The following is a 15373-nucleotide window of genomic DNA, read 5'->3' on the forward strand; positions in this document are numbered from 1 at the left end:
ACTCCTAATGCCTAAAAAGGCAATTTTCTTCTCAAGACAAATAGGCAAAAACCTTGAATTTTGGGGCAGGGTAAAAGGCATTTAAATTAAGCTAGAAAATTATTTTGTCTGAACAGGCAGGGAGGGCAGGCCAGGAAGCATTCGTCAAACTGTTAAAAGATGTAAATAGCAAAGCAAATTCATCTCTAAGGAGATAGTTTATATTAAATAAAGAGGAAGAAAGGCAGAAAGGAGCTGTCAGGATGCATCAGATAACAAACTGTAAGTTTGGAGAGTAGTTCTTGTACTGCTATGAGCATCAAATGCAGATATCTATCTGCCCAAGATGAAGTTAGGGGAAATGTAGTCTATTTAAGTCCTAGAAGAGACCAAAACTGCAGCAAGTAGTAAGATGGTCATTTACAGAGGTTTTCACTGGCTATTCAGTTGTTAACATTTAGTAGTAGAAAATAACACATTTCCACCTTTGTATCAAAACACTGCTCATCCAAAACACCATAAAATATTTAACTGAATATAAAAGGGAGGATTTTTAGAAGCACTACAGTTGTGCTACAGGAAGGAAGTACTTTTGCTGCTTCCAATTGATAACACCCATTTCAAGCCTGTAAAAAGATTAGTTTTTAGCAGTCTATGGCAATGATAAGTAAACCATATGTGTCTTAGATTTTGAAATCTGTACACCACAAACAGGTCATTTATTATAAAGGTGAGATACTGTTGTGCTGAACAGACATACTGTCTAAAGTGTGAGGTTTTTCTGGAGGTTGACACAGAAGGATAGCTTTCTTGGCAGTCCTTTGCATTTTTAAGTGGATTATTTAAGTATCCACTGACATTCCATTTAAAAATATTTAGGTAGGGGACATTGGTTTTTACCAATCCGTAAAGTATTAACACCATATAAAAGGATATGTAAACACAAAATACATGGTAGCTCTTCAAGTTCCACAATGATAGAGTGCAATGTGATAAGATGATCACAATACTATCTATATCTGAGGATTAGGTACGGTGGTCCAGAAACCAGAAATGTAACTCATACTGGTAGCGTAACTGAGAATTACGATACTCACCACCTGCAAAAGTAGGCATTCAAAAGCCAATGTTGCCTGTACCTGTGGTGTAACCATAGATGTCATCTTCCCCAGCTCTGAATGGAAATAGTGATAGTTTTACAGAGTAACCCATGGGAAACATTAACAGATACTGTCTATCTGAGGGCCTCAACACCTGTTTCTCAAGGCAGAAAGCGTTCTTGTAGCACAAGGTGATAATGTCACACTGCAGCATCTTCACAGAGCACTCTAAGGGGAGGGTCAGTATCACACACTGCCTTAGGGTCAGGACTTGTAGTGTTAAACAGGAGACTTTTTCGCAAGCCTGTTGTCTGTCCAGTGATAATCATGGCTCTCAGGGAGATGCTCAGATCCTAAACTCTTGTCTTTTGTGATGAACTTTTTCAGGTCTTATTAGTATCTTAGGCCTGCTTCGGACCATTGCTTATATGGCATAGTCCCTGCCATGCAGATCATTTACTCTCAAGTCTGACAGATTTCAGCAAAGTTCTAAACCTTCGCTGGGCAAGTCCTCATTAGGAAAGAGGTGTAACAGTTCTAGCCATCCAGGAGTGTGGGCAGCCCTGGGGCTGCAGCACTGCACACAGGAAACCCACAGGAAAAGAGAGTCCGCAGCAGAAGTGAAGGTAGTGAGCCCAAGGCATGCGAGTGTCCTGCAGAGGCTGGGCACTGGCACGGCAGGACGTGGGAGCACCAGCACAGGAGCGTCAGGCACCCCTCCCCACTCCCAGCCTTGGCACATCGTCCCCATGCAGGGTCACACCACCCTGAGGCATCTCCGGGGGAGATGTCCTTTCTCTCTGCTGGCTCTTCTCCCAGTTCTAGCCCCCGTGCCCCTGCTCGGCTCAGCAGGTGGCCAACCTGAGAGCCGTGGTCATGCAGGAGAGGGAGGCAGGAAGGGCTGAAACCTTGTTGGAGAGTCATCAGGGAGCTACAGGAGAGAGGCATTTGCGCCTGTCATTCATGCTAAGAGGGTAGCTTAAGGAGGAAAAGGAGCTACCAGGGAAGATGACACCAAACATGACTTTCAGGGAATGCAGCTGCGGGCACCCATCCCAGGGGAAAGCCGAATGTTTGCAGAGACGGCAGGCCTGGGTGCAGCACACCCACCTCTGGTATGTGTAGCTCCCGCTCCAGCTGGACATGTGCCTAAAAGAGCAACTGTGCTGAAGCTGACAGAACTCAGGAGGAAAGCAAACCAACCTGCAAAGTATATGGCACAACTTGTTGGTCTGAAAGGCATGGGAGATTTCAGACACATGAGACACGATAGCTCTTCAAAATGATTTGCTTTGTGCTCCCTGCTCCTGCCAAAGCAGGTTTGCTGTAGGTGTTGTGTGAATGAGTCTTGTTAGCTACTCCCACATCAGCCAGAAATCTCAGTATAGTGGAGGAATTATTACTATTTTCTCTATTCATTTAGCACACCATCTCCTTTGCTTTGTCTCAGTAATGTAGAGTGAACAAAGCCCATAAACTAGATCTCTTCCATCTTTTTATAGGAGTATCATGGGCTGACAGATTTATGGAATTTAAACCACTTTGTCCAGCCAAAAAGTACAGGATTCACCAAAGTAATCTCTAAGATGTTTTTTAAATAGTTCATTTAGGCTTGGGGGTTTTTTTGTGGAACACACACAAAAAACCCACACAAGACTAGCTAGGAAAGATGCAGTTGCCATTGATGGTACAATGACCATCTGCTGTTTTGTTGTATCTTCAAGCTGATTTTTAAAGTCATAGATTAAGCCATTGTGTATTATTGGGGGGGTCTTTTTCCTCACTGTAACCATGGGACTTACGTTGCTGGGGATCATTATCTTGCAGTAACAGAATGAGAGCCTTTGGCAGCCCCTCACATATGCACAAGCACAGTGTCAGTAATTCTGTGGAGCTCTATACCATTTACAGAAATGTAATTTATGTATGCAAAATTCTTTGAGGGTCAAACCTTTCCAATGACAATATTAATCTAGTGCTTTATAAATGTTATATAGTCTTCATAACAATGTTTGGATGTGGTACGGTTATTTCCATTGGAATGGCCTTGGATATCATGCATTCTAATGCATGTAGACCAGGATTATGCATAGAGATCATGTTTATTAGAAAGAAAACATTTCTCACTGCAATGAGTGAGAAAAGTTTTGAAATCTATTTCTTTCTTAGGCAGCAGATGCTTTTATAGTATAATTATTTCATTTCTGAACTTGGTTTTTCCAAGTTTTTCCAACCGCTCCTCAGCAAGCTGATGAGCTGGAAGGTGCAAAAGGCTTCAAAGTGGAACTTTAGCAGCAGTGGTAGAAGAGTCAAGAAAACAGCAGAGATTCCCAAAAGCATGAGCAAAAAAACTCAGAAAAAGTCCCCTTCCATCTTCTTAAAATACTGTACACGATTTCTCAAACTTCTCCAGGCATTTACCCATCAAGCTAAGTCTGAAAAGACTTGTTCATTGGCCATATTCTAAATGACCCATTTGTCTTTTCCAAAGTTTCCCAGTGGCAGAATTGCCTCTCCTAGATTTCTAGATTTTTGTGGAGACAGGCAGCTCTCTGAAGATGCAAATATGCACACTCATGCAGAGGGCTCCTGAGACTGCAGAGGCTGCTAAACTTAGAGGGAGTTGTCTAGTCCCCATCACACATTCCAAGGGCTCCAGCATCTTTGCATGCTTTAGCTGGAAAATTCCAGCACACTGACCTGGCGCTGACTCCTCGCTGTGAAAACACAATGGGATCCATTCTCCTATCACAGACAAGTTATGCACATAAAAACCCTGTTGACTGAATGGAGAAAAGACCCCTTTAGTCTCAGCATGACAAGGCTCCTTTGAATCCTTACATTCATTTTTCATAGCATTTTTCAGTGAACTGTGTTGAGGATGGAGAATACTTTCTCCCTTCTACCTCCATTGCTCCTTCCCCCTTGCAGAAATCCGTAGCAGCATACCTAGCACTTCTTATCTGTATGTGGCTCTCAAAACCCACCTTCATTCTTTTCAGTCAGTTTCCTCTCTCTGTAGCTTGTGTAGGGACACACTTTTTATTTTAATGCAAGTGGCATTCACTCTTTGATAGTTCTGCCCACCTGCCCCATCCAAGTCCCCTGTTACACAGTGGCTTCAATTAAACTGATAGATGAGGTGCTCTGGGATCAATCTATTTAATGTTAATAGATATACCTGACAATTGGGAAACAACACGGGTAGAGTTACTCTGAGTCAGAATCCATAAAAAGTGCAGACGAAAGATGAAATTCCAGACTAGCAATTCAGTGAGACCCTGTAGTTGCCAACAAGTCAAGTGACATCTATCTCACACATAACTGGCATGATAATGGTTCAGATAACAACTAATTTTGACCTACACTATTGCCTTCAATAACCTTTAGATGTTATATTATTTAGACACTATACCAATAACACTATAGCAATCCAAGCCAACCAGTCACAACACCACCAAACCAACCAACCAAAAAAACCAACATGACATGTTACTCTTCTCTTCAGCTCCTTCTTTCTTCCAGAAAAAAACAAATAAAGAGGCAGGTTCTGAAGCTGAATGATATTGGGCTGATTTCAGGTGGAGAGACAAGAATTACAGATTTTGAATTCTTGCATTGGGATTCCCCAAATTTCTAATCCCAACCCCTGTAAAAGCAGATGTTTTATCCGAAGGGCAGAAACAACCATATAATAGTTTTAAAAAGGGTTTGATCTAGAGTTCTCTGAAGCAGATAGAGGTTCCCCTATTGTCTTCAGTGACTTTGGATCCAAAGTCCAAGAAAGTATTCAGTGTAGAATTATTTTTTTTAATGGCAGATAGTAACCTCATAATTTTAAATAATATTTGGACAACTCATTTGGAGAATTTGTGGTAATGGATTGCTTCTTAGTCAAACAGTAATATATTCATAAGAATAAAGTAGTAATCAGTGGTTTATTCTTTGAATGACTCAAACAGTAGAATGGGAGCATAAGTTTTGTTTTAAGTGTGATAGCAACTTAGGTAAAATATCTTGTTTGTTTGGGGTTTCGGGTTTTTTTGTAATATTGTGTAAAAAAAAAAGTTGTATGATGTAATCATTTAGTGTTTATTTTATTATGTGTACCTTCTACTCAGAGGGTTGGCATTATTGTTCCTAACAGTGATGGATACAAGCAGATCATGCCCTATGACCTCTACCATCCCCTTCCTCGGTATGTAAAACAGTCAACCAGATGCTAGGATTAACAAACACATTTACTTCTTTTTTTCATGTCTCTGCATTTGTGCTTTGCTCTCAAACTAAGTTAACAGATGCTGCTTTTCTCTTGCTCTCAGCTGCAGATTAACCTAGAGATGTTCAAGTGCTAACCTGTTGTTCTAAATTCTGTTCATGCAGAACTGAAACAATATTCTAGCTGAAGCAGCAATGCAGACTTATTAAGTGTGTGGTCCCTTTCTCTCCCCCCAACCCCCTTTTTTTCTCACACCTTTCTTTTTTCTTCCGTTTACTCATCTCTGAACAGGACTATAACCTGTGGTTTTGTAATGAACCCTCAGACTTTCTCTCTCTCTCTGGCAGTGCTGCTTCTTGCATGCTTACAAATTGTGAGATTTTGGGTTTAGACAGTATTAGTGTTGTGTTCTGATCCTGCAAACCCATGCTAATGCCTTCCCCAGAGGCATTAATCCATTGGCTTTTCTAAGGAATCAGAGATCAGGGGCAAGAATAGGATAAAGGCCTTATTTGTATTATTAATTATCTCACAATTAAAATGTCTTTAATGTAAGACTTGAGGGTCTCATGGAAATAATCACAAGTAATTACTCTTAAAGCAATGAATAAGACTGGTGTGGATAAAAATGTTTGTTAGCTGAAGGATAATAACCTTTTGGTTTTGAAATACCGCCTGGACATGCAATAGTATTGTGCTGTGTTTCCTTCTTCATTAATTTATTGTGTCATGGAGTATGTAATCACAGAAAGAACCCCCTAGGCAACTTGTTAGTCTCATCCTGCTGAGGAAACGACCTCCTTCAAACCATGGGGAGGCCTAATGCAGACAGCTTTCAGCATCAGTGTGCAAGTACAGCGCATTCACCTTCAACAGAGTCTCTGGCCAAGTCATGGACCCACCCCAAACTGTGACTGAGAAGGCAAGGAGGAGAGCAGCTTACTTGCCAAGCATTATGGCTGCCATTCATGCTGACAGCCTTCTGACATGCTGACAGATCAAAGATCTGTGTCATTTGCATTTTCTCTTCCTAGCTAAGCACTTGTGGTTATTTACACACAGTCATTATCACCACATATTTGTGAGATACGCTTGTAAAATATATCTCTGCATCTAACTCCTTTTTTCTGGAAAACACTTTTCTCTGTTCTTTATTTTTGAAAAAAAACATACATACCTCCTAACCACAAAAATTAAACCTCTGTTAATAAGCAATATAGAAGCTAGAATATTAATACAGGGTTTAACACTCTAGCTTTGAATAAAATGGATTTTATTTCAATTGTGTACAAAGGGCATGTACATTGACAAAAGATGGAGAACAATTTTAATCAGAGGATGATTCAGCAGTACTTAACACTGAAGGGACTGCATTTAAGGAAAAAGCATCCTGAGCTGGCAGCTAGGCAGAGGCTTTTTTACTGCTGAAGAAAATCCAAAATAAAGGATCAAAATGCTCTGAGGTATTTAGCTTTCAGTAACACTGAAAGCAAAAAAAAAAAAAAAAAAAAAAAAAAAAATCATTCCCTGAAAATGATCAAAAGGCTGAGACTGTTTCTCAAGCTGTTCTGGATTATGGTCTCACCCCATAACAGCCCCTTTACATTCACTCTCCCAGCCGCACTATTCTCCTTTAACCACCCCCCCGCCCCCTCATCGATTGCTCAGGCTGCAGCTGCTGGCTGGGACCTCTCCCCTCCTTTTTCTCTCTGCTGTTTTGCTGCTGCTTTCCGTCTTTTCCGTCTCCCTCTCTCCCATATGTGCTCCTATGAGCCCACAAACAGGGCTCAGGTCTTCCTCCCTTGCCCCGAGAGGAAGCACACAGCCACATATCTCTTCTCCAAACCTCAGAGGCAGCAGAAACTGAATAGACCACGAGGCTGGCATGAGACAGAGACAAGGCAGGGGGATATAAAATGTCTTTCTTCTGAACCTGCAGATCTTAGGCCCCCCCCCCCCCAAAAAAAAACCAAAGAAAAGAAAAACAACCAAACCAGAGAGGCCCTGGTTGCATTACCTGTCTGAGACTGGTACCTAATACCAGGGACAGAGTAGAGCAACAAAGACTCTGGCAGAAGTGGAGAGCAAATCTGGGAAGGCATCTTTGCAAGATTTCCCTACTGCAAACCCTCAGCCTTGAATTTTATCACAAAGAGGGAAAGGTATGGTTTAGCGGATATAGTGCTCACTTTTAATGCACCACCAATTACTTTCATAAATTCTCTGTCTATGTTGCACCCTTTGTACCTCAAAAGGAGCTGTGACACTGCTTTAAGAGCTGTGCAACAGAGAAACTTCACCTTACATCTTACACTCGTACAAAACCCGAGGACCAAACTGCTTGCCTAGATTTAAGCTGCTTGGTATTACTGAGGTTGCCTAAGGCATCTGGAAACTTGTCCCAAAGACTCCAGGGAATTCCCTGGTGCCATCGCTTTTTATGCCTGGGAGAAGCTGGCTCGGGCTGGCTGCAGCAGTTTCTGCTGTTCATGAGTTTCAGTCAGAGGCCTCTTCATTTAGATTTGTGGTGGTGAGATACCTAAGCTGTATGCTGGGAAACTTGTTCAGTAGCAACACAGGTAACACATTTGAACTAAAAACATTGCTAAAATTAACTGTTTGTGACATATGTGGCTTATGCTGAGCACACAGTGATGGATATGGCATGGTGTAAACATGGTTTCACCACTTTTCAGTGGTAAGTCATAGAATTAATCAGTGGCTTTACCATTCATAAACAGCTATTAACATAAGCCATTTCACATTGAGTTTTATGGCAGTTTCAGCTAGTAGCCAAGTGTGGGTAGTGTTTACGTGTACTGGAGCTGATGAGAAAAAGATGGGTTGATGTGATGAAAAATCAGAAGGAAAGATAAGCATTTTTCATATTGTTTAACAATCTTGGTGGTCCTGCAATTGTTAATAAAAATAATTCCTTTGTTTTAAGTGGGAGAAAAAATCGTCACCTTTCCCTTTCTTTCCTTCTTACCTGAAAGAGGAAACAGGTGGAGGTTTTTCCACAAAAATTATTTTTTAAGTAAAAAAATGAAAATTTATGACCAAAATAATTGTTTCAAATATTATTTCTAATGTCCTTATCAAAAGGATATCAAAAAGACATATATTCATATCAAAAGAACATTTGTCTTTGGAAAAAAAAAAAGATTTTGTGTTTCCAGGTAGATAGAACATGCACACTTTTATACCATCAGGCATGCACAGGAATAGCCACACTGGATCGTGACAACAGTCCCGGGTCCTCTCTGTGACAATGGCTTGAATATAAGAGAGGAAATAGCAGACTATTTTATGTATGTAGAGAGACAGCTACACATATAAAACAATGCCTACAGTACTGTATAAACTATGCCTACATTACTGTATATGCATCACTGTAAAAAAAGGATTATCCTTGTAAGTATGCATAGCTTTTCACATTGTTCTGTGGATTTGTCATTACATTCTCAAGTGGCACCTGTAGAGAAAAGATGGTTTCTCAGTTCCTCTCACTGCCTCAACTGTAAGGAAACAAGACCCATGTGGTTTAACTATCAGAGGCCACATATCCTATTAGTATAGTCACATCTTCCTTTTGGTAATTTCCTCCCATCTTTTTTTTCTTCAACTCAGTTGTTTCCCTGGAAAGAAACATTGCTGTTTCCCTGCATGTTCTTGCAAAAGGAGCATCAGCTTCAGAGCACACTAAGCTTCCAGTGATTTGTAACAAAGATTCCTCAGAACATGACAAATTGTGATGATATGATAATCCCATCAATTAAATAAAAGGAATTAAGTTAAAAGTATTTAGAGTTTCTGTAGTAGTAGTCACTGGGTTAGTGGGAGAGAGGAGATTTCATATTTACTAACCTGTGATTTAGAGACAGGAGCCATGGGAGTGCTTTGCTGTTTTGGCCACTTATGAAAATATATATATGATTAATTTTTACTGACATTAATCGGAAAAAAAAACCCTCCTGCAGATAGCAGTTTATGCATTTGGGGGGTGCAGGTGAGGGTGGGGGCAGCAGGGGTTCCTTTTCCTGATGCCTCTCTGTTCTGGGCTTTTTTTTCCCTAGATGGGAAAGTACACCCTGGACTGCCTGTTCCTCATCCTGTGGAGGGGGCATTCAAAGCCGCAGTGTCTCATGTGTGGAAGAAGACATTCAGGGACATATCAGCCCCGTGGAAGAATGGAAATGCATGTATACTCCAAAGATGCCTGTTGTCCAGCCTTGCAATATATTTGACTGCCCAAAGTGGCTTGCTCAGGAATGGTCTCCGGTAATCAGCTTAGCTTTGTTGATTTTGTATTTACGGCACTAAGAATATATCTTATAGTTTAGTGAGCTTGTGGAAGTAGGAACATTCACTACTTTTCTTTCCTTATTACCATGACCTTTGTTCTAAATTACGTTATTTGTCTAACTGCAAAGTATATACTCAGGAATAATGTATTAATAAGATTAACATGATTAAGGAGAATGATGGGAAATATATCAGATCTGTAATGTTAATTAGTGAACTTCTACTAATAATAGACTAGGAACAAAAATGAAATATACAAAAGAAAACCAGTAAGCATGTAATGGTATCTCTTTATTACAACTTTTCAGCCATAAATTGAATATAATGAATTGCTGAGAAATTTCCAGAAATACACAAAGCGATAAATTACTCTGCTCTTTGATGCTTGCAGTTGTCTGTTCCTGATTCACCGTTCCCTCTTTTTACTTTCAAAAGTAAATGTCTTTGAAATGTCTTTCTACAAAAGTAGAAAAGTATTTTGATTTTGTACATAAAGACTTAATTTTGAATGTAGTTTCTCACCACCCCAGTTTCTTAACAAGTAAAATCGGTTTTAGAAGCTAAGCTAGCTTATCCGCAGTTCTTCACTGATTGCTAAGTGTTTAGTGATTTCCACATGAAAGCTGCTATCCAAAAGCAAAGTAATATTGGTAGTGTCCATAGCCCTCCACACTGGTTGGTAGTTTTGATCCTGTACAACCACTTCTGAAACAATCTGTACAGGGGGAAAAATTGATGTACCTTACCAAAAATAAATGAAAAAAATACTAAAGAAAGTGTCTGAGGGAAGAAAGCCCAAATAGTTTCTCATTCTGTTAGGTGCCATGTTCCAAAATAGCTGAGTGTCACCTCTGTTAACCCATAAGCCCCAGTACTTTGTGCAAGCAAAGCAGAGTGGCTCCAGATGAAACTGACGGCGTGTTACTAAGCATATCCAATATGGGACAGATGGCCACAAGCCAAGTAGCCAACTCTGAGAGAGTGATACTGTGAGAGAAATCCAGCAGCAAAATGTCCAAACCAAGTAAATGTACAGAGAAAAAAGGCACAAATTTCTGTTAGTTTTATACCTTATCCATAACTACCAAATATTATGATGAATAACTTATGTTCAGGGCTCGGTGTTTCTGCATCATATTTTGCTCACTGATGTACACATACTTGTATTGCATATTCCCCTTTTATTTATCACTCCTGTGACATATCACATGCAACTTTTTTTATCTTTTTTTTTCCCAGTGCACTGTAACCTGTGGACAAGGACTCAGGTACCGTGTGGTCCTTTGCATTGATCACAGGGGGATGCATACAGGAGGCTGTAGTCCTAAAACAAAGCCACACATAAAAGAAGAATGCATAGTACCCACTCCTTGCTACAAACCCAAAGGTAACGAGGCAGAATGGTTCACGTACATTTTTCAGAGCTCTTCCATGTTGACCAGTTTTGATTTGTTGCTGGTAGCACTGTTTCCACCTGCACTGAGTTGTGAATTTGCATCTTTAAAGGCCTGCCATTCCTATTCCAGTCTGCCTGCTAACAGCCTGAAGTGAATGCTGGCCCCTTCCTCTTTCTTACAAGCTCCAGGGTTTCCACTGTTAACTTGTGGTACAGCAGACCAAGCAATATAACTGTAAATTTGATCATTGTGTAAGCAGGTTTGACCTCACTGATTGTGTCTGGGCTAAATTTGCCCTGTATTTTAAAAGGAGTTAAATAAATAAATAACATTTATGGTAGATAAATGTAACCATAATTTTAAAGTGCCTGTTCATAATTTGGAGCTTGAAATAGGTCAGAAGCAAGCATTGTACATCCCAAAATGAAGTTCCTCTTACTAGCAAGGCTGCAAAATTTGGCAAAGTGTTAGACTTGAAGCGTCTTATAGCAAGGAGTACTCAGTTTGTATAGAAATGTTTCTTGACCTGGGCCTCAAACACAGAGTAATACTGGGGTAAATGCCCTACATTTTGTTGAGAGAAGGATAAAACATTTCTGCAGCTGTTTGGACATTCTTTTGGGGTAGAAATGTTAGAAAAAGTCCTGGAGACTGGATTGGATTAGTGGGCAGTGGCCTAGTGCAGCAAACACAGGTATTTGACCATTTCCACAGGTATATGAGTGTACATGTGTTTGTGTGTGTACACAGCTCTATCAATACAACCTCTGTGTCTGTATGCTGACTAACTTATGGACACTTTTGGGCTATAGCACTGCACGTGAACTTAATTTCCCTAAACTGGAGACTTAAACCCCACCATAAGAAGAAATCAATTTCTTTTAAAAAAATGAATTCCCATCCTGATACATATTAAGAGCACTTATTATGAAGCCCTGTGAAATAGGAGTGATCTGTGACCTTGTGCTGGTCCAAGATGGAACAGTGAAATTTGGAATTTTAATTTCTGCACTCAGTGGCCCGTGATGGGCACACTTGCCAAGTTTCAAGATTCCAATTTATCTGGACCATGAGAAATCACTGTGTATGCCAGCCACCAAAATGGCAAAACCCAGGCCACAGGGAGTCTGGAGAGTAGAGTATGTTTGGATTGTATTTTGCTGGCCAACATGAGCTCACTCCGTCCAATTGCAAGATGAAAAAAAAAAAGTCCCTGTGGCTGTGTTAGCATGACTCTGAGCCTGATACAGAGATTCAGTGGGTTTGGGCTCAGTCAGTGAGCTGCTGTTATGGGGCTTTATCTGTTTATGGTGTTCAGAGCACAGGTAAAGCAAGATCCTGTCTGCCTGCAGCATACGTGTAAGCAAAATGCACTAAGACACAAAAAAATCAGGTGTTGCAAACCACCCACAACTGACTCCTGCCTAGGGAACCTGAGAAGGCTGCAGGACCAGCTAGGAAAGCTTTCCTTACCTGCATTTCTTTAAGAAATCTCTTCCAGTGGGACTTGTCTGGGAACAAAGTAAATTGCTGTTTGCTGGAAGACCACCCTTGCAACATATTGGCATCTTTACCCTCGATAAACTCTTGTGCTGCCCTCTGCAGTACATACATAATTAATTTCTGATTGTAGGTGGTTATTTCTTTCTTCCATTTTTTCCCATGGGATGGAAAGTCCTACACAAAGCATACTGTTTTGCTTGGGTTTAATTTTACTCCTCATCTTGGTTCTACAACACTCTCACAGTTGTCCCTCCATAATGCAAGTGGTAATGTTTGAAGACCCATGTATGTGAAGGCTGAACCATGCTTTCAGAAGAGAGTTGGACCAGATGATATCCAGAGGTCTATTCCAATCCAAATCTATTTATGTGTTGGAAGTTTGTCGTTTTTATTTCACAAATCTAGAGTTTAGAAATTTAGAGCAGTAGAAGTAGCAAAGTACCTCTCCTCTACTGAATGTTTTAATCTTAGCCTGCTTTTTCCTTCTGGAGCTGGATTAATATAAAGCAGAAAAACAATCTTCCTAGATGACTGAAGCAGCAAGACAAAAAATGTGGAATTCCCTCTTCTTTTAACACACTGTGCTAAACAGAAATAGAATGCAAATAGTTCATGTAATTTATTTCATTTTAGTTTATTCAAGCACTTAGGCACTTTATCTTACACCAATAATGGGAAAAAAATGGGATATCCCTGGATTAAGTAACGATTTTCAGTTTTAATAAAGTAGGTGTATTCATCTAATACAACTCTCTGTAAAATATAGGATTTAAGTGTTTTTACTGGAACAGTTTTATAAAAGAAGAGATTTTACTTTAATCTCCAAAGGTAACAGTTCCTCCTTAGCTTATATTAGGAGTGCTTTTTAGTCTTTCTTTTTTTTTTTTTTTTGTCAAAGCACACTGTACAACATCAACATTTCTAATCCTCTAACAAATTTTACAGTGTAGATGATAATTAATTACACCTCTGAAAAGTTATTCTAAAAGTCACATAACAGACAACGGTACAAAAGAGCTTTTGCTTTTTATAAACAGTTGCATCCAAGTAAAAAAAAGCACAGAAGTAAGATCTAGCTTTCCAAAACCCATAAAACAAGCTGCAGAACATATAAATAGAAATATCTCCTACATATTTTGGATAACAAATGCAGTAAAATATAGATTAAACTAAGAGCTGTGCTGGCAAATATTCATCCTTAAATAGCACTAATAAATATGTTAAAGTAAGAGCTTGGCCAGCTATTTCTAAGAGAGAGGCATAGTAACTCTATTACTGTCCCTTTTTTCTTCAGTTAATAACTTGCTCCAAGAAAATTTGCTTGACTAAAGTTGCAGTAGCTGTGTAATCAAGTTGTAAGTTGTTATTGCTCTATGATACAACTGACAGGTGGGAAATTTCGTGTGCATATGTGAAAGGCTCACTGTTGTGCACAACAGAGTCACAGAAAATTTCTGACTATTCTGAATGACATTAATCTGCTCCCGTTGGCAAGTACAAATCCAGGCATTATGTAAACCTGAAAGGCTTAGGTGATTTGTGAGTGGCAAATAGGTATGGCCCTGGTTCTCCTCAGCAGTCTGAGTGTCACTCCCTTTTATTTGTGTTTTTTCCCCTGATCCTAGCCCAGAAAGTTTTGTTGAAATGCAAAGCTCCTTCTCAAATTATAGTGCCAAATTTGCTCTTGCTTTATACCCCTGTGGAGCTAAAACAGTTCCACCACCTTCAGTTCAAATACTCCACTTTGACACTGCATGAAAGCGGAGTTTGGCTTGTGAAGCAGCATGGCCCTGCACTCCCCAGAGCAGAGCAGCTCATTACACTGTGTGCACATCCTGGAGGGGAAGAAAAGCAGCTCTACTGTTTTCCATCAGAAATGACAGAAAAAGTATCAAGCTCAGTTTTTTAAATCCACATAGCTGATGAACTGATAAACTTAAAGTTGAAAAGTATAGCTGGGCCATTTTATTACAGTTTCTCTGTTTTTCTGTGGTATCTCTCATCAAATGAGGATTTTCCTCCTTTTTGTAACCTATCAAAACCAAGCTTAATGTGTCTTCTGATGTTCTAAAATTTAAGGGTAAACACAGGGATTTTATACATTTTGCCTTTGCAATGTCAATGGAGGCCTGTTACACTTGCAAGACTCCCTCCAAAAAATACTTTCCAAAGGGCCAACTTTTACAGCCCAATTGTATGGTCTGAAAAGTGATTTAATACTCCTTTCTGGCTTTAGAACACCATAGCCCTTCTAGCTGCAACAGTGAACTATCTGGTCCTATAACCTTGTAAGCATTATAGTCCAGGTGACAAAGGAGTTTTGTTCTCTCTCTTCTGCTCGCCTTTCTTTCTCTTTCTTATTTGTGCTCAGCCTCTACATGGATGAAGGCACACGTGAGTCACAGGCATGATCGACAAGAGAGGAGAGGCTGACACACGTAGCAGCATTGCTGCGTGCTTCCTATTTTCACATGCTTGTGCTTGTTCCATAGAGAAACTTCCCGTGGAAGCAAAGTTGCCATGGTATAAGCAGGCTCAAGAGCTGGAGGAAGGAGCAGTGGTGTCTGAAGAACCATCGTAAGTCTTAAAAATTTGCTTACAACAGGTTCTCATGATGTGGGGATCTGGGGCTTGTGCTGAACTAACACTGTCTCTTGAAATTGTAATTTGCTTTCATTGGAGTGTAATGTAAAGGCTAAACCCAATCATGTGGAAATCGATGGGCTTAAGGCTGTATCACACTTAGGTATGAAGAGACAGAATTCAAGAGGGCAAATGCAGATTTAATTTGAGCAAATACATACATGTTGTATTTAAGGTAATTTACAATAATATTATAGTGAGAGTCTATCTACCTACATAGTTATATG

The 15373-nt window shown here is 40.0% G+C and overlaps 1 protein-coding gene across 5 annotated transcripts in view; it reads left to right on the forward strand.

Moving 5' to 3' along the window:
- The window catches only part of ADAMTSL1 (ADAMTS like 1), a 482116-nt gene that overhangs the window by 377771 nt on the left and 88972 nt on the right, over nt 1–15373 (forward strand). For all 5 annotated transcript variants that reach the window (XM_069777337.1, XM_069777336.1, XM_069777338.1 and 2 more), the window contains 4 exons: nt 5227–5277; nt 9375–9579; nt 10843–10990; nt 14996–15080. In XM_069777337.1, the coding sequence (XP_069633438.1) occupies nt 5227–5277; nt 9375–9579; nt 10843–10990; nt 14996–15080 (489 nt within the window). The remainder of the gene's footprint in view (nt 1–5226; nt 5278–9374; nt 9580–10842; nt 10991–14995; nt 15081–15373) is intronic.

Source organism: Haliaeetus albicilla, chromosome Z, assembly GCF_947461875.1.
Source record: "Haliaeetus albicilla chromosome Z, bHalAlb1.1, whole genome shotgun sequence".
NCBI lineage: Eukaryota > Metazoa > Chordata > Aves > Accipitriformes > Accipitridae > Haliaeetus > Haliaeetus albicilla.